Genomic DNA, 20,233 nt, shown 5'->3' with positions numbered 1-20,233 from the left:
GCTTATGGTCTGAAAAAGAGGCTAGTGAGGTTGCATTAGGGTTAGGGTATTGTTAGGGTATCCACTCCTGGATTATAGTATTCAGATTTGTTCGTTCTGCAAAATGAGAGAGGACGTCAGGCTGGAATGAGTGCAGCGGGGATTTACGAGAATGGTGCCGGTACTTGAGGGACTGAGTTCTGGAGAGAGGTTGGGCGGGTTGGGACTTCACACCTTGAAGTGCAGGAGATTGAGGTGACATTATGCAGGTGTTCCAAACTATGAGTGTACAGAAATGGGGGATGTGTGCAGTCCTTTTCCCCACTTTTGTGGAATCAACAACCAGAGGGCACCGGTTTAAGTTGAGAGAGGATTGATTTAATAGGGATCCCACGGGAAATTATTAATCCATTCTCCCTTCCGGTTCATTGTTTAACTAACACGATGAGTGCACTCTCAGGTTGGAGGGGCAACACCTCATATTTCTTCCGGGTCGTTTACAACCCGATGGCATAAACATCGATATCTTTAACTACTATCTCCTCCTTTTCTTTTCCTCAACCCACACGGCCTTCTCCTCCATTCTGTCTCCTCACTTCTCTCTTCTCCATTCCGGATCGGATCTCTCTGGTTCCTGTTTTACTTCCTTTTTCTCCCTATTGTCCGCTCTCCTCTGCTATCAGATTCCTCCTTTTCAGCCCTTTGCATTTTCCACCTACCACCTCACAGCGTCTCACTTCATCTCCCACCTCCCCCACCCACTCACCTTCACTCTTATCTGGCTTCACCTATCACCTACCAGCTTGGACTCTTTCCACTCCCCGCACCATCTTATTCCGGCCTCTCCCCACTTCCAGTCCTGATGAAGGGTCTCGGCAGGAAATCTCTGTTTTGCTTTACCACCTCTATAGAAACTACCTGACCTCCTGACTTCCTCCAACATTTTGTGTCTGTTACTCTGCATCTCCAACATCTGCAGAATCTCATTGGGACAGAGAGCAGAATGCAGAGACTACATCGGGTCTCACTAATGTCGAGGAGGCCACACCTGGAAAACTGAAAACAGTAGATGACCCCAACAAGCACGATGTTGAAAAGTTGCCTCATATGGAAGGACTGTTTAGGACCCTGACTAGTGGTGAGGAGAGAGGTTAGGGGCATCTCTGGCACTTCATCCACTTGCAGTTGGCGTCCAGCCCCTACACCACTCTTTATCGCTGTAAACCTCTCCCTTTTGTGGACAACACTGCCACTTGGTGGTGATGTGCCACAATAACAGGACCCCCTGATTTGTGGACTCCATTGTCACCAGGTGGCGCTCTGCCGCAATAACTCTGAGAGACAGAAATGTGACGCTGCAGCCTGTTGAAATGTTTCTTCAAGATTCAGGGTTGTTTAATTCCATTTCCAGCAGACACGTGTAAATGATGTCGAAATAATTATTACTCCGGCTCCAATATAGCACAAAAAACACAACAGTAACAACATATATCCACAGCTTATATACTGTGCACGGACTGATTGTATGTCCATAAAGTGACGCTCGGCATAGGATGCCTGCATATAAGATGACAGACAGGAAATGATAAAGTAGAGGTGTTTGGTGTTGTGGAACGGTGGGTTAGAGGGTAGAGATATTTATCAGCTTTACTGCTTGGGAAAAGTAGCTGTCTCAGAGGCTGGTAGTCCTGGTGAGGATCCTGCGCATCTACCCACCAATGAGAGTGAGATGAATAGCCCATGAGTGGGATGGGTGGAGGTAGATTGTAAAAATTAGATTGGTGCTTGATCTCAAGAGAGGGCATTTGGAAAATACTAATGAGATGCTTTTAGAATAGCTTGTAATTGTGCCCTCTTGAGAAATGTTGATTCTGGATTGGGTGTTGTCCAAAGAACCAAATTTGATAAGGTAACTTATGGTAAAGGAACCATGTGGACATTGTGATCATAACATGTTGCAATTCACCCTGCACTTTGAGAGGGGAAAGGTACAAGATGCATCATTATTAGTAGAGTGAGGGGAACTACGGAGGCACGGGAGAGGAGATTATTAAAGTTGATTGGAAGGGGACACTAGCACGGATGATGGCAGAATAGCAATGGCTGGACTTATTCAACTTGACAGCCTCAGGGTTGAAGAGAAACACATCATATTCCAACTGCATAGCTCCAACCTGAAGGCATGAATATCGATTTCTCCTTCCAGTAAAAAAATTACTGCCCAACTTTCCTTCTACTTTCTCCCGAGTAACGTAACTTTACACATTCTGACCACTGACATCTGGGACTTCCATATTCCTGCCAGTGTCTTCTACAGATAAGAGTGATGTACGATACTTATTCAGTTCATCAGCCATCATCTTTCACCCTCCCCCCATTAATACCTCTCCAGCATCATTTTCCATTGGTTTGATATTCGCTTCTATCTCTCTTTTACACTGTATGAACCTGAAGAAAAAATAGTACCCTCTTTAATATTGCTGGCTAGCTCACCTAAGTATTCCATCTTCTCCTTCTTAATGATTTTAGTTGCATTCTGTTTGCTTTTAAAAGCTTCCCAATCCTCCAACTTCCAGTAATTTTTGTTCTGTGCCCTCTGTTTGTTTTATATGTTGTCTTTGTTTTCTCTTATCAGCCACGGTTTTGTCACCTTACCTTTAGAATACAACTTCCTCTCTGTGACTTCTGTATTGCTTCTAGAAATTCCAGCCATTGGTGCTCTGTTTTCAACCCTGCCCATGTTCTTTTCAAATCAATTGTGAGAATGTTTTCTCTCATGCCTCTCTAATTCTCTTTATTCCACATCTGTCTTTAGTTTCTCCTTCTCCAATGTTGGGGTGAATTTGATCACATTAAGAACACTTGCCCCTAAGGGTTCTTTGGACTCAAGTGACCTAATTAATTCCAGTTCATTACTACACCCAATCCAGAATAGCTGATCCCCAAATGGGCTCAACCACGAGCTGCTCTTAAAAAAAAGCATCTTGTAGGCATTCTAGGAATTCCTCCTCTTCAGACCAACACCATCCTGATTTTCCTAATCACCTGCATGGCAATTCTTCATGACTATTGTAACATTGCCCTTTTGGCAGGCATTTTCTATCTCCCATTGTAATTTGTGGACCACATACTTACAACTGTTTTGGAGTCACTATACAATTCCCATCAGGGATTTTTTTGCACATTTGCTGTTCCTTAATACTACCCACAAATTCTACACCGCCCAACCCTATGCCACCTCTTATCTAATGATATTATTTAATATTTCACCAACAGAGCCACACAACCCCACAGCCGGCTTGTTATTAAACTAAACATATAAATATCTGGGAAACAAGGGGACCTGCAGATGCAAGAAATCGAGAGAAATTCACAGAACGTGCTGGAGAATCTCAGCAGGTCAGGCAGCATCTATGGATGGGAATCAACATTTCCGGCCATGACCCTTCTTTGGGCCTGTTGATAACCATGTATCTGAAAAATCAACAAGCAAAAACAACAGAAAGTAGTGCAATATTGGGAAAACCTTTGACAAAATTTATTTCAAGGCTTTAAACAACTGCCGAACAGAGCTCAATAGTTAACAATTACAACAAAGGCAATAAACACTTCCATCAATACCGACATTGACTTTTTTTAATGAAAATATCTTAGTCCCATTTCAATCAGTAAAATTTACAAAGATAAGTAAGAACTGAAATGACAAGTTTAGAAAAGACTATTTACACTCAAACCCACTGAGATTAACACTACCTTGGACAGAAGGAGGAAGAGGAATAACAGACATGAGAAAAAAAATCACATAAGACCACAACACAAAGGAGCAGAATAGGCCATTTGGCCCATCGAGTCTGCTCCACCATTTCATCATGAGCTGATCCAATCTGCCCTTTAGTCCCATTCCCCCACCTTCTCACTGTAACCTTTGATGCCCTGACTACTCAGATACCTATCAATCTCTGCCTTAAACACACCCAATGACTTGGCCTCCACTGCTGCCCGTGGCAACAAATTCCATAGATTCACCACCCTCTGACAAAAAAAAAATTCTCCGCATCTCTGTTCTGAATGGGCACCCTGCAAACCTTACATCATGCCCTCTTGTACTAGACTCCCCCGGTCACTCTCGAAATTGCATTCAGCAATGGGGATGGACAAATATCCAGCCTACAGCTTATTGAAACTTTCTCCCCAATGTGAACCCGGCCGTGTGTTACAAGGTTAGATTATTGAGTCAATCCCTTCCCATATTCACAGCAGGTGAACGGTCTCTCCCCAAGGGAACACAATTATGTAGCCTTGGTGGAGACGGTTGACAGAATCTCTTCCCAAAGCCTGAGCAGACGATCTGTGGTGTGAACTCGCTGGTGTTTTAATAGATGAGATGATCGTGTGAATGCCTTCCCACATTCGCAGGTCGACGGCCTCTCCCCAGTGGAACTCACTGGTGTGCCAGCAGATCAGATAACTGAGTGAATCCCTTCAAACAATCTGAGTGGGTGAAATCCCTCTCTGCAGTGTGAACTGACTGGTGAGTCACTAGGTGAGATGATGTGGTGAATCCTTTCCCACAGTCTGAGCAGGTGAACGGCCGCTCCCCAGTGTGAACTAACTGGTGTGCTTGTAGGCTACCTAACTGTGTGAATCCCTTTCCACAGTCTGAGCAGGTGAACGGCCTCTCCCCAGTGTGAACTCGCTGGTGACTCTGTAGGTTGAATAATCGAGTGAATCCTTTCCCACAGTCTGAGCAGGTGAACAGCTTCTCCCCAGTGTGAACTTGCTGGTGTCTCTGTAGGTTAGATGACTGAGTGAATCTCTTCCCACAGACTGAACAGATGAAATCCCTCACTGCAGTGTGAACTGACTGGTGAGTCACTAGGTGAGATGATGTGGTGAATCTCTTCCCACAGTCTGAGCAGGTGAATGGCCGCTCCCCAGTGTGAACTAACTGGTGTGTTTGTAGGCTACCTAACTGTGTGAATCCCTTTCCACAGTCTGAGCAAGTGAACGGCTTCTCCCCAGTGTGAACTCGCTGGTGTGTCTGTAGGTTGGATGACTGAGTGAATGTCTTCCCACAGACTGAGCAGGTGAATGGCTTCTCCCCAGTGTGAACTGACTGGTGTCTCCGTAGGTGAGATGCCTGAGTGAATCCCTTCCCACAGTCTGAGCAAGTGAACAGCCACTCCCCAGTGTGAACTCGCTGGTGACTCTGTAGGTTAGATGACTGAGTGAATGTCTTCCCACAGACTGAGCAGGTGAAATCTCTCACTGCAGTGTGAACTGACAGGTGAATCAGTAGGTGAGATGATGTGGTGAATCCCTTCTCACAGACTGAGCAGGTGAACGGCCTCTCCCCAGTGTGAACTCTCTGATGTACCTTCAGTTCAGATGACTGAATGAATCCCTTCCCACAGTCTGAGCAGGTAAACAGTTTCTCCCCAGTGTGAATTCTTTGATGGATCTTCAGTTTAGATGAGCAAGTGAATCCCTTCCCACAGTCTGAACAGGTAAACGGCCACTCCCCGGTGAGAACTCGCTTGTGAGCCATTAGGACAGATGACCGAGTGAATCCTTACCCCATAAATTCAGCAGATGACCAGCCTCTGCCCAGTGTGAACTGACTGGTGTGTCCACAGGTGGGAAGACTGACTGCATCCCTTCTCACACACAGCACAGGTGAATGGCCTTGCCCAGTGTAAACTTGCTGATATACATTCAGTTGAAATGACCGACTGAATCCATTCCCACTGTCTGAGCAGATGAATGGTTTCCCCCCTGATTAAAATGATGGACATGCCAGTAAGTCAGATGACCGAGTGAATCCCTCCCCACAGTCTGAGCAGGAAGGATGATCAAGTGAATTCCTTGCTCCATTTCTTAAATATCTGGACAGAGACAGCAAAACTATATTCGAGATTTCCGTAGACAAATTTCTTGTCATTTGTAACCTGTAAAAAGATTTTAAGAATCCATCAATGGGTGCAGGACAACATTTCAGATCACGTGAGTTGTCAAGGTGTGAACTGACATCACACTGTTACAGTGAAGTTCAACACAATTTGGATGGAGACATCATCTTCTAACTGGGCACAGTGCTGGTATCTGGAATGAGCATTGAACACTCTGATGCTCTTCCTGTCTCTCTAAGAATGGGGCATTTCTGCCATCTCCAATCTGTGACTTGGCTCAGTTTGACTCTCTCCATTGGTATAATTCCCTGTTCCCACTGAGCTGCATGGGTGCCTGGCCCCACAGTAACTGAAACACTCTCACACAAATAGCCGGCAGTGTATTCCACGCATCCACCACACTCTGTGTAAAATACTTACCCCTGACATCCCCTCGGTATCTACTTCCAAGCACCTTAAAACTATGTCCTCTCATGTTAGCCATTTCAGACCTGGGGAAAAAAAAACTGGCTATCCACACGATCAATGCCCCTCATCATCTTATACACCTAAAAACGGCTCAAAACATAAACAAGGAAAATGTACACTGCTTTAAGGATTTCTTAGAAGTATACAACATTATGAGGGTATAGATAGGATAAATTCAAGCAGCTTTTTCCACTGAAGTTGTGTGGGATGACAACCAGAGGTCATAGGTAAGTGGGGAAGGTGAAAATTTAATGGGAACATGTGGAAAAGCTCTTCACCGGTCGTGACAGTGTGGAATGAGATGAATATAAGTAGTGAAAATGAGCTCAGTTTCACCATTTAAAGGAAGTTTGGATGGGAGCCTGGATGGTAGGTGTATGGAGGGTGATGGTCCCGGTGCAGGTATTTGCATTAGACAGCTTAAATGTTTTTTGGCATTGACTAGATGGGCCAAATATCCTGTTGCTGGACTGAACTTCTCCATGTTTCTGTGACAAAGAAGCTGGCCAAACTTGTTTGGATGGGAAAAGGTAGGAGTGACAACGGAGCAGCAATGGCTGGAGTTTCTGGGAGCTACTCGGGAGCTGAGTGATCGATACATCCCAAAGAAGTGGAAGCATTGGAAAGGCAGGAGGACATATCCGTGACTGAAATGAGAAGCCAAAGCCAACATAAAAGCCAAAGAGAGGGCAAACAAAAGAGCAAAGACTATTGGGAAGCTTTTAGAAACCAACAGCAGACAACTTTAAAAAAAAAAGCCAGATGAGCTCAGGGCGTGGAATCCTGATATTGTAGTCATTAATGGGTCTTGGTAGCACCCAGCAGTCTGAGGCATTTGGAGGAACAAAATATCTGGGGCCTCAATATCTCTTGAAAAGCAAGGTTCCCTGCACCTGTAACTTTTCATCTTTTATTTTGACAGGCACATACAATCTCCACATCCTCAAAATTTCACTTCTGAAGGCCTCCCACTTACAAGAACTCTGTTGCCAGGAATGAGCCTGTTCCAAACCACACTTGTCAGATGTTTCTGATACCATCAAAATTGACCTTTCTCCAATTTAGAATCTCAACCCGTAATCCAGACCTCTCTTTTTCCATCTTTACTTTGAATCTCATGGCATTATGATCACAAATTCTGTCACCAGCCCTGGATCATTTCCTAACAGCTTATTGTTCACTTCTATATCAGAGATTCTACATACTGATTAAGGGCACATTTGACAAACTTTACCCCATCTAGTCCTTTTACAGTATGGGAGTCCCATTCAATATATGGAAAGTTAAAATCACTTACTGAATCAACCTTTGTTTATTGGCATGGTCCGCAATCTCTCTACAAAGTTGTTCCTCTAAATTCCTCAGACTGTTGGGTGTAACCAAATTCCAATAATAGCTACAATATCATAATTCCCTGTCCTGAGCTCATCGGGCTTTCCTACGATGCTTCTTGCATTGTGATATACACAGCTCAGCACATTCATCACACTATGCTCAATCATTTGATTGCTGACCCTATCTGAGGTCTGAACAACATCTGACTGGTGTCAAGAAAACAAACTCTCCCTCATTGTCACAAAAACAAAGCTGATTGTGGATTACAGGAGGAATGGAGACAGGCTAACCCCTGTTGACATCAATGGATCTGGGTTTAAGAAGGTGAACAGCTTTAAATTCCTCAGCATAAACATCACCAAGGATCTCACATTGTGTGTACATACCGGCTGTGTTGTGAAAAGAGCACAGCAGGCCCTCTTTCACCTCAGATGGTTGAACAAGTTGGGGACGGGGACCCAAAATCCTGAGGACATTCTACAGGGACACAATTGAGAGCATCCTGACTGGCTGCATCACTGCCTGGTATGGGAACTGTGCTTCCCTTAATCGCAGGAAATGGCAGAGAGTGGTGCAGACAGCCCAGCGCATCTGTAGATGTGAACTTTCCACTATTCAGGACACTTACAGGGACAAGTGTGTCAAAAGACCCAAAGGATATCGGGTACCAAATTCAACACAACTACAAACTGTTCCTGCTGCTACCATTCAGGAAACGGTACCACAGCAAAAGGACCAACAGGCTCTGGGACATCATCTTCTACCAGCCCATCAGACTGATTAATTCATGCTGATGCAATTGCATATCTATGTTATACTAACTGTTCTATGCACAAACTATTTATTATAAATTACTATAAATTACACATTGCACATTTAGATGGAGATGTAACGTAAAGACCTACTCCTCATGTATATGTATGTAAGAAAGTCAATTCAATTCAAATCACCCTCTCCACTATCTGTCCTGTCATTCTGGCTCCCATTCCCCCTACAAATCATTTTAACCACATCAGCACCCCCCTCCACCACACTTGCTCTTGCAGCCTTACCACTAGGTTATTAGTCCCCTTCCTGTTCTGTTCCCCTAACTAATGAATCCCCTATCACTCCTTTGACTTTCCTCTGCCAGGTAATCCACCCCAATACTTTCTAAAGTGTTCCACCTGTTGTTGTGTGGGATAGCAACAAGAGTACTCTGTGATGGCTATTTAACCTCATTTCCCTTCCTGACTCTCTCCCAGTTTCCTGTGTCCTGCACCTTGTGTGTAACTCACCTCTCTTCATGTCATATCTATCACCCCCTCCAACTCCTGGATGATCCGGAATTCATCCATTTCAAGTTCCAACTCCTTAAAGTGCAGGGTTACAAGCTGCAGCTGGATGCACATCTTGTAGGTGAGGGTATCAGGGACACTGAAGGTCTCCCCTCCTTCCCACCAATGTCCCCTCTAATTTGTAATGACCAGTGTGCACATAAATCATGTACTGTGCATTTTTTTTACCCAGTGACATGTGCATAGTGAATTTTATACAGAGAGGTAATTAGTTTCACAGCCAGCAAATCACTGTTGATAAGTACTTTGATCTCCCGAGTTCGATCAAGTTCATCTGCACTCTCTCATAGCAAACTCTGTTAAGATTTGCAATTAAGATTTGTAATTAAGATTTGCACCAACACACTTGGTGGGTGTACCAATTCAAATAACATCTTGCAATAGTAATGCATGGGGTGTACTATGAATAAATATACGGCTGTAACCCAAGTCAGTCAACTTGTCAGATGGTGGCAGTGCTTACGTGCCTTCCCTTTGACAACAGGAGCTCAAACTCCTGCAGGAGAATGTGCAATAAACTGTGGTGTCAATAAGAAGCTGTTCTCTCAAGTTTTATTCAGATTCAGCTTTAACATTTGGCATCACGAACAGGATCTCAATATGCAGAGCACCGAGCAGATGGGCTGAGTAAGCATCTGGACCACTCTGGGGACCGTGGAGGCTGACCGGGTACCCAATAGGTAATTTACATTTGTCACTCACCGTCAGTTCCTTTGGATGTACGGTGCCTCGCCCAAGGCTGATCACATACCTTAACAGGATCGGGAAAAAAATCTGTCTGGAGACTCGTATAAGGTAGGCAAAATTTTTACTAAGTGGGCAGGAGGCAGTATTGGATAAAATTTATTAAGTGGCCAGGAGGCGGTACTGGGTAAACTTTACTAAGTGGGCAGGAAGCAGCCAAGTCAGGTAAATTCATCAATTGAGCAGGAAGTGCCTGCCGGGTAAATTTATCTGATTGTTAATTGAGCAGGAGGCTTTGTGCCCGATAAATTAATGAAAGATAATCGGTTAATTGCAGTCGATTGATACGAGTGTGCCAGGAGCAGCCCTACACAATTTTATGTGAGAGTTTTCCAGACAAGGAAAAAGATTTTCAAATGTTGAGTGCAGCACTCAAAATGTGGCCACGGACGGAGGGGGGTGGGGGAGCCTGCATTATTACCTCATGAGAACAAGCAGTAAATCTGATATGGAAAAAGAACTGAGGAAAGAAGTGGAAATTGTTGAAAAGGGAATGGAAGGAAAAGGCAGATGTAAAATGGAACTTTGCCAGCTATGCCACTGATGGCCTAGTGGCTTCAGCGTTGGACTTCGAGGCGAGAGGTCCTGAGTTCGAATCCAGCCGACTCCCTTGCACACTTTCATCTGTGCTGGGGTTAGAGCTGGTGAACAAAACAACTCACCCAGCAGAAGTTACTGCTGTAACTTGCCTTGTACATGATTTCCCAACACCGCACAGCAGCGTGGAAGGAAATCCTCGGCTAACTGGAAAAAATTCTGAATGTGACATACCTTTAAAGTGGAACAGTATATTATCAGCAAGTTGGAGGAATAATGCATGTGAGAAAGGGATAGAGGTATGTACTGCAGAAGGAACGCCTAAGGTTGGGAGACGCTAAAAGCGGAGCGAGAATGGGTGGATGGGCGCCGAAAACGAGAGCAGGAAAAACAACGTAAGCAAACCAAGGCCAGCCCAGATAGGAGGGAAGGGTAGGAACGTCAGTCTAAAGTTTGAACTGATAGGGAAACATGGGATTCCGAACCCATGTCTGGTATATTGACCCTGGATGTGATTTGTGGCCTGCTAAGGCACTTTCACAGGAGACCAAGCCTTTAAACTGGGGGGACAAATACCCATTAATAATGATTTACTGCTCCAATGCTTACAAAGTTAGCCAACATTATTAATACAAATAATATGGATTGGCCTGACAATGACCAAAATCGAATGTGACGAGCTTTGACATATTATTAGGACCCGACTTTTAAATCCTGATCAACCCCAGAACTAATATTCTCCTGTTTGATTCTTACTAAGAGAGAGAGGGGGCAGAACTATTTGACTAGGCAGCATGTTTACACTTGCTCGCAGCTTGTGTTTATATAGTGTTATGATACCAGCCCCCTCCTTCCTGAGAATCGCAAGATCGCTATTAATTCGGGTCTTGGACCCAGGAAAAGAAAGAGAGACAACGCAACGGATTTGACCATTCTTTCTTGGAGACACCTTTGTGGATTGCGATTCTATGCTACGTGCCAGCTATCATGGCTACATGGACACCCTCGGGCAATGTGTGGTGGGGATTGTATCACCCCACCTTGACTGACATCTACAACTCCACAAGTCAAGATAAAAAGGGGACTGCAGGAGGCAGTACCCTAGCGACGCACCAGAAGGAGACACCATCGCTCATCGCTCCCGTGATGATGGGAAGCGATTCGGAAGCCACGTGTGGTTCGTTTCCCCTAGCCTGGGGAGTGAGTGGCTGATAACACCGAAAAGGACTTCAAACTGACAATGGGGAACCCACGTTCCCGATTCAACGATTTGAGTCCAAAAGGCTGGCAAGTTTATTTTCTCACCAAAAATTCTCTCTCTCTCCAACACGTGAAATCCAGCGGTCCCCAAAAGGCTAAAAGCCTGCATGAACTCCAGAGACTTTGATATTTCTATCGGACAATATTTTTACCCCTAGACAAACGATAGAGCTACTTCTTATTGTTGATTATTACTATACCCGCGCTTTAGATTGAGTAGTGACAACGTATATTATCTGAATGTTTGTATTAACCTTACTTTTGTGCCCCTTTATAAATAAAAACGTTTAAAAATAGTACCATCAGACTTCAGCGGACCTCTCTATCTTTGCTGGTAAGTGACCCAGTTATGGGGTACGTAACAATAGCTCGCAGTTTGTTTTATTTAAGCAAGGACAGTCACAAACACAGTCAGCCAGAGAGAAAGAAAGAAGATGGAAGGTTCGAAACAAATGACCTAGTGGCCAAAGGTCACTGTTTGGGCTCTCCTATGCCCACAAGGGTGGGTTGATTATTGATCCATTGTATACTGAATGTGTGATTGTCGCTTTGTTTGATCCATTGGAGTGGATCTGTTGGTTTGGGAATATCCTGTGAGGACCACTTGTGCTAACCCTTGCCTGGGTGTGGTAATTCACTTGAAGAGGTACCCCTGTGACCAATCACTGTTGGTGATGATTCGTATAATCCATATGGGGATTTTGTTGGAGTATCCCGTGGCTACCACTTTTGTTAACCCTTAGCTGGATTCGGGTGTGTTATGTGGTAAACACTTGTGAGAGTGGATATTCTGTGGAAATCACCATCAGTAATACTTTGTGTGTTGGATCTGGATTGGGAGTACCTTGCGACCCTTGCCTGGGTGGTAGTTCCTTCTGAAGACAGTACTCCTGCAATAAGCTACTTTTGGAGATAATTCGTATGTGGATTTAGAACAACGACGGATAAGACCTACAGCGACTGTTATCCTGTTTTACCACTGTGGAATTTGTGGAATTCAACGTAATTGCCTTCTCCTGACATTCACCTTGGATTACAAATATCTCTCTCTCGTCATTGATTCCGTGGATGAACTGAACTTTCATACTTTACCATCTCAAGACTTTCAGCTTGGTATTCCCTGAGCTGAGTGGTTTGGGAGTTATACTTACACATATGTGTACTCATAACACTTTTAAACTTTTGATTATTTTGCTTAATTTGTTATATTATAAGTAGATACGAATAAAGACAGTGGTTTTAACATCAAAACCAGAGTCCAGGTGTGGACTATAGCTGCTGGTTCAATTAAACCTTAACAGTGGTGTTTGTATCTATGTCTTTAAGAGGGCTTACCCCAGCACACAGGGGCCCCTATGTTAACACCTTTCTGTCTCTCTGTCACAACTGGGCCAAGCAGGTAGAACCAGGGGCCTGCTGGGTTTGTGCCGAAATTCCTCAGTATGGGAAAAGTATGATTCAAATGTCAGTAATCCCGCTCAACTACAGTGAGGAACTCTCAGCCTGGGCTTTTTCAAATAACACCTGGGGAAGAGAGTGAGGAACTGTGGTCCAGTCTGTGATGACTGTGGCTGTCAATGTTTTGAGGGATGGTATCTCAGGCCCCCACCAAACGGAACTTCCTACGCCGGGAAACATGCATCTTGGCCATACCTGCAGGAGCCCAGCAGCGGAGAGGAGTAACTGAGACTGAGCGATTTTGGCTGATCGCTTTTCTCTCCTATGGAGTAGCCAGGAATTCACAAGAGATAATCAATTTGGATACAGCACTTGTGGAGCTGGCCACAATACTGCAGGGGCCCTGACAGAAACACAGGCCCAAGTAACAGAAATATCCACTGAAATGATTGCAATCCGGCAAACAGTCGTACAGAATCGTACGGCTTTAGATTTTATCCCAGCTGAGAAAGGGGGAGCCTGTGCTATTACTGACACAGAATGCTGCGCCTATATCCCTGATGAGTCTACTAACGTTACATCCCTCTCCAAGCACACTGCCAAGGAGACTGACAGCATCAAGAGAGTAGGGCAGGATTTACACAGGTTCACCAAAGGGTCGAAATGGTGATCTTCGAAGGCCTGTTCGGTAATATGTGGGGCATGATATTGCATGATGTCCTAATGGTTGTACCTCTCATTGTTCTAACTACTGATGTTATACCCACTGAGAAGTCAAAGCTCCCCTCGGTTGCTTTCTCTGTAAAGGAGGGAATGATAAAGTATGTAAAAGGGTTAACACTTCGTTAAACTATAGCAGCCTGTTTTTCTGAAAGAAACTGCTGATGATCAACAGATGTACTAAGCCGTGCTGAGCCATATTTCTTCTTGAGGGTAGCTAGCTAGGGTTTCAGGACGCTTATCTCCTTGTGCACTCATGTGCAGAGATAGGACAGTCTGTTCTGTGTGTGTAAGCCATTATGACTATTTTGTAACTTGTCTTCAGGGGTTGTCATAGTAAATAACTTTGGCTCCAGCCTGTCCTGTGTGGGGAGTATCTGGACAGATATATCTGTGGTGTGAGGGGAATTGGTGGATTGGGCGGGAACAGTCACAGTCTGTTCCTATCTGAGTGAGCCCCGGGTGCTTGGAATAAAGAGTTTGTACTATACAGTCTCTGAGTGACTTAATCCGGATTCGACTTTGACAGAATGGGAGTGGTCTTAAAGGGCTGGGCTGCTGAAAGCACATTACCAGACCTGGACTGATTGCAACTGTGTCTGACAGAGGCATAACTGGTTATTCTGGGCACATTCAGTCTCCCTCTAACTATTTCCTACCTTACATTTTACGGGTATGTAATGTCCAAAGGACCTGTGTTTGAGTAAATGAGACTCACCAAACTTTCTTATGACTGAATCACTGGGAACTCTGAGTCTCTTGAGGCAGAGCTGTTCTCTCCAGTTGCTGTTCTCAGTCCTCAGGCCAGTTCACTTGTTGCTGTTCCCTCGTCTTCAGCCGTGGTTTGCTTCCAGTTGGGGTTTTTCTTCCAATAAACCTCTCACCGCAGGTCTAACTTTAACCAGAGAGATAATGAAGCACGTTAACATTAAAAAAGAGAACCAAACATTTCTGCTTAATGTTACTAAGAACAAACCTCACTGAAATTTAAACATTGAAGGCAAATATAATGATCTCAGTGAACAATCTTTTATTGTCCCTCACACATCACAAAATGATATGGGATAAGGAGGAGCCATCATTCAGTCAGGAACAGAATTAGGTGATTCGATCCATCTAGTCTGCCCCACCATTCAACCATGGCTGATTTTTATTCCAACACCATATTCCTGCCTTCCTCCTGTAACCCTGAGCTACTCACCAATCACGAATATATTAATTTCTGTCATAAATATACCCAATGGCAGCTTCAACCAAGCTCTGTGGCAACAAATTCCACAGATCAGACATCTTGTAGCCAAAAAATTCTTCTCTTCTCAGTTTTAAAGGGAAGCATCTTTATTCTAAGACTGTGCTGTCAGATCACAGACTCTACTTCTAATAGAAACATCCTCCCCATGTTCACTGTATCCAGGCTTTTCAGCATTCGGTAGGTTTACTTATCCATACATCCCTCCCACAACTCCCCACCGTCCCTCTGAACTCCATCGAGCACAGGTCCAGAACTATAAAATGCTCTTCATACATAACATCGATTATTCCTGAGATTATTCTTGTAAACCATGTTAGCAGCAACTGTACTGAACACATTTCCAGGAATAAGAGATAAATTGGTACCAGGATAATTTACAGGGTAAGTTGTGGTTTCTTTACTGTTCTACTAGCACAGAATGAGCCATTTCCATTTCCAGGTTAATTTCAGGAAATATAAACCATTCCAAGGTAAATGTAATAAAAATAAACTAGAATTATCAGAAATGCTCAGCAGGTAAGGAACAGCTTTGGGAGAGGAACAAACTTTACAATTCAGGTTAATAATGTTTCGTCAGAATGACTTCAAACATTTTCAGTTTTTATTGCAGATCTCCTGCAAATTGAGATTCTGCCTGATTTGCACCAAGTGACAGATAGGTGACAGTGAGGGGAGATTTCCAAACACAGTTTGAACACCAAACTCACTGGTCTAGTTCTAATAGTTGAAACACAGAACAGCCCATTTACTCACAGCCTCTCCTTGTGAGGGATGGAATGGGAACTCATCCTCTCCTCAGACTGGCAGTCATTGCTTCCAAAGGAACTCCAAAAACAAACATCTGATCCCAGACCAGAAATACTTGCTCAACACCTCATAAGCCCAAGCAGCTCGATCCCCTGGTCCATTTTACCTGGATCAAAAACTATGATATCCCAGGACCCAACCTCACAGAATCACACAGCTTAATCTGCCACTCACCGACCCTGAGAGTCTCACACATTGTCCTCCCATCTCACACTGGGTAGTGCAATCGGAGATTTCCCCACAACCAATGTCCAGCTGCTCGAAATTTCTGCTTCATTGCAGAAGGACGACCATTCCGCCCCATCTGTAGAAGCACTAACCAAAGTCAAAGTCAACACAGGACTGGAGTCCAAGCAGCAACTCTCCCAGTACTCTTTGCTGATTGTAATATGATGCAGTGTGTCAGCCAGTCACAGTTCAAAAACTAGTACTCCCACACCAATGCACAACAGAACTGGTACCGGATGACCCTCTAACTTTCCAGTTGACAAAAACTGATTCAGGAAATAACTCAGTGAGGATGAAGGTGTGAAAGAATACTTCACAATGAAGACAAGAAAGATTGCCGATATATATCATTGCAGAGGTATGATACAGGGTGGACCAAGGTTGACCCAGATAGTTGATGCATGTCACTGAAGTTGGTGGGAGAGAGACTGGACAGAGGTTGAACAAGATGGGCAGGGAATGAGCAGATGGAACCAGGTAGAGAAGAAAGCAAGGACGATCAATTATGGTTCTCCAGCAATACACAGATACTGAATTAATAGTACACACTACTGCATAAAGGATCTTAAATAGACAAAGTTAGAACAAACAACAAAAACATTGGTATTTAAGCTTTGACCCTCACCAAATTTTTTATCAACACACCATAGAAAGTTTCCCATTCAGACACTTCACGCTTTGCATGGTAACTGCTCCGCCCGTGACTGCGAGGAACAGCAGAGACCTCTGGATCCAGATCAGCAGATCACAGAAACCATTCTCACCCTAGACTTCCCAGTCCCTCAGGAAAGCAGGTAGTGAAATCTAAGATTCCCACAACCTGGGTCGTTCTTTCTCATCCACCCCAATCCAGGAGAAGACAACAGCCATAAAGCTCAAGGACAAATGCGAGGAGGCTCAGGAAGTGAGACAGTTGAGGGAAGTTAAAGGGACTCAGTGGCCAACATCAGATTCCCCAACACAACATGGAGGAAGCATCACCTCACATCCGGGGACTCTGACCACACACCACATGATCTTGAGTAACAAACCAGAGGGCGGGGTAGATCTGCGTTAAACAGGCTCACGTGATCTGTTGGTGGGTCTCCCATTTCAAATCTGTGGAAATAGACATCCTGGGCTCCTGGTTTAGATCGTTCAATGCAGATCAAGTGAAATCTACATATTTCTGAAGAGCCCAGATAATTGGAAAATAAATGAGTAATTGGCCCTCAGTTCGGCGCTCACGGCTAACATTGGATCTCCCCACTCGGGATCGGTCTCAATACTCACTGATGGGAAAACGATACCTTTGGCCTGCAGTCAGTGATCTGACTCCTGGCTTCCTGACCCAGGAGGCGAGGACCCTTTCCCGATCTGACCCCTGGCTTCCTGACCCAGGAGGCGAGGACCCTTTCCCAATCCCGCAGATGATCCGCTTCAGTACTGAGCAGAAAGGAAAACACCACCCAACCGGAGACAGTGCGCATGCGTGAAGAGATTGTACATCTGTGGATAAATGGGAGGGGCAAACAGGATCACGTGACTGGTGGGATCTCCCACCCCAGGCAGAGAGTCCAGCTACCAACCACTCTGTGGAAAGAGACAAACTTGCCGCTTACATTTCGTCTCACCTTAAATGTATTAGACATTTCAACCCCTGGAAAAATACATTGTCTGTCCACACAGATTCATAATCAGGGTTATTATCACCGGTGTGTGGTGTAAACTTTGTTAACTTTGCAGCAGCATTTCAATGCAGTACATAGTATAGAAGAAAAAAAACAAAATGAAATTTAAAAAAAATTACAGTGTATGTATATCTGGGACCATTACTCATCGTGATTGTTATAAATGACTTGGATGAGGAAGTGAAGGGATGTGTTAGTAAGTTTGCTGATGACACAAAGGTTGGAGGTGTTGTGGATAGTGTGGAGGGCTGTCAGAGGTCAACCAAAAGGATGCAAAACTAGGCTGAGAAGTTGCAAATGGATTTCAATCCGGATAAGTTTGAAGTTGTTCAATTTATTAGGTCAGACATGATGGCAAAATATAGCATTAATGGTAAGACTCTTCACAGTGTGGAGGATCAGAGGGATCTTGGGGTCTGAGTCCATAGGGCACTCAAATCTGCTATGCAGGTTGTCTCTATGGTTAAGAAGATGTATGGTGCATTGACCTTTATTAATCGTGGGATTGAGTTTAGGAGCCGAGAGGTTTTGTTGCAGCTATATAGGACCCTGGTCACACTCCACTGTGCTCAATTCTGGTCACCTCACTACAGGAAAAATGTAGAACCTTAGAAAGGGTGCAGAGCAGAGTTAAAAGGATGTTGCCTGGATTGGGGAGTATGCCTTATGAGAATAGGTTGAGTGAACTCGGCCTTTTCTCCTTGGAGTGACGGAGGATGAGAGATTACCTGATAGAGGTATATAAGTTTATGAGAGACATTGATCATGTGGATAGTCAGAGGCTTTTTTTCCCAGGGCTGAATTGTTTACCACAAGAGGACACAGGTTTAAGGTGCTGGGGAGTAGGTACAGAGGAGATATCAGGGGTGAGTTTTTTTAGTCAGAGAGTGGTGGAGAGTGGTGTAATGGGCTGCCAGCAATGTTTATGGAGGTGTGCATGATAGGGTCTTTTCAAGGATTTTTGGATAGGTACCTGGCGGCACTGGAGAAAAACTAACTTAGAAAAATAGAGGGCTATGGGTAACCATAGTAATATCTAAGGTAGGGACATGTCAGCACGACTTTGTGGGCCGAAGGGCCTGTACTGTGCTGTAGGTTTTCTCTTATTCTATGAATAAATTAAAAATCATGCAAAAAGCAGAAATACTATATATTTATATTGAGGTCGTGTTCAAGGGTTCAAAGACCATTTGGCTATCAGGTGGCAGAGGGGAAGAAGCTGTTCCTGTATCACTGAGTGTGTGCCTTCAGGCTTCTTTACCTCGCTATCTGATGGTAACATTGAGAAAAGGTCATGCCCTGGGTGCTGGAGTTCGTTAATAATGGACGCTGCCTTTCTGAGACACTGCTTCTATTCCTTTGGTAATCTTATAAACGTCTATTCAGTCTCATCCCAGCCGGCCTGGCTCCAGAGAAAACAGCATAAGATTGTCCAACCTCTCTTTATAGCACATGCCCTCTATTCCAGGCAATATCCTGGTAAACCTCTTCTGCACCCTCTCCAAAGCCCCGATATCCTTCAGAGAATGAGAGCGACCACAACTGTATGAAACACTCCAGATGTTGCCTAATTAATCTTACAAAGCTGCAACATAACTTCCCGACTTTTGAACTCAATGATAAAGACAACCACGTCATTTGCCTTCTTAACCACCCGATCAATCTGTGCGGACTCTTTCAGGGAGCGATGATCTCGGACTCCAAGATCCCTCTGATCATCAACACTGTTCAGGGTCTTGTATTTAACAGTGTACTGACTCTTTACATTCCACCGACCGAGCTGCCAAGGTAATCAAATCTCAGTGACTTTTCGCAGGTCCTGCTGAATTTATTGCCAAGTGCACAAGTACGGGAAGGTACAGGAACAGAGAAACACTGACTTGTGGCAGCATCACAGGCAAGTACATTCAGATAACACATGGAACACAAATTATACGATTCTCTGTCAGTAACAAGATAGAAACATGTTTTACTTCATCCTGCTAATAGGACCAGAACAACAGGGACTGAGCAGCGGCTCATCTCAGACGGTTCGGTGTGAACGTCTCACAACCCGGACCGACCCCGGCAGATTCTGTGAAGGGAGCGAGGCGAGGCCGCCAGTTCGGGAAAGTTCATCCCCTCCCCCTTCAGGTTTCACCGATCACCTTGTGTTTCTCTCTCCCTGCCCACCCCCACCTTTTATTCTACAGTCCTGCCGAAGGGTTTCGGCCGCTAATGTCGACTGTATTCTTCCCCTAGATGCTGCCCGGACTGCTGAGTTCCTCCAGCATTTTGTGCGCGTTGCTCGCATTTCCAGCATCTGCAGATTTTCTCTTGTTTGAGTTCGGGAAAGTTAACTCACTACCCAACGTCAGAACTCCCCGATCGGGACCGGCTTCAATACTCACCGAAGGAAAATTGTTGGTGTTGCCCCCGAGAGAATATTCCGTCTCCGGCAACCCGTCCAAGGGGGCGAGAACCCGCTCCCCATCCCGATCTCACCGCCGACTCGCTTTCACAAAGAACGAAAAAACACTGCCTAGCCCGGGAATGTGAGCATGCGCAATGTGCTAATTGCGTCATCAGGCGGTGGGAGGGTCTCCCACG

The 20,233-nt window shown here is 44.7% G+C and overlaps 2 protein-coding genes across 4 annotated transcripts in view; both read right to left on the bottom strand.

Moving 5' to 3' along the window:
• Positions 1–2,111: 2,111 nt before the first annotated feature.
• LOC140721795 (uncharacterized) overlaps positions 2,112–20,233 on the bottom strand; it is a 287,528-nt gene continuing 269,406 nt past the window's right edge. The window contains exon 3 of the transcript XR_012097468.1: positions 2,112–3,453. The gene's annotated coding sequence lies outside the window, so the exon portion shown is untranslated. The remainder of the gene's footprint in view (positions 3,454–20,233) is intronic.
• On the bottom strand, positions 3,547–20,167 carry LOC140721799 (uncharacterized). 3 transcript variants are annotated; one of them, XM_073036611.1, is made up of 3 exons: positions 20,035–20,167; positions 14,406–14,582; positions 3,547–5,927 (listed from the first exon to the last, which is right to left on the bottom strand). In XM_073036611.1, exon 3 carries the CDS (start codon positions 5,525–5,527, stop codon positions 4,421–4,423), a length of 1,107 nt encoding a protein of 368 aa, XP_072892712.1. In that variant the 5' UTR covers positions 5,528–5,927; positions 14,406–14,582; positions 20,035–20,167; the 3' UTR covers positions 3,547–4,420. The 3 variants fall into 3 exon arrangements, with proteins under 3 accessions (XP_072892712.1, XP_072892713.1, XP_072892714.1); XM_073036612.1 differs by having other exon boundaries at positions 14,406–14,578; positions 20,035–20,160; XM_073036613.1 differs by lacking the exons at positions 14,406–14,582; positions 20,035–20,167 and adding an exon at positions 6,309–6,373.

This window comes from Hemitrygon akajei, unplaced genomic scaffold (assembly GCF_048418815.1).
Source record: "Hemitrygon akajei unplaced genomic scaffold, sHemAka1.3 Scf000061, whole genome shotgun sequence".
NCBI lineage: Eukaryota > Metazoa > Chordata > Chondrichthyes > Myliobatiformes > Dasyatidae > Hemitrygon > Hemitrygon akajei.
Note: the sequence above shows the minus strand (reverse complement) of the source record. Positions and strands in the feature narration are given on the sequence as shown.

What these genes read in the sequence shown, in the direction of transcription:
- LOC140721799 (XM_073036611.1), bottom strand. Translation starts at nt 5,527, where the DNA reads ATGGCTCACAAGCGAGTTCTCACCGGGGAGTGGCCGTTTACCTGTTCA.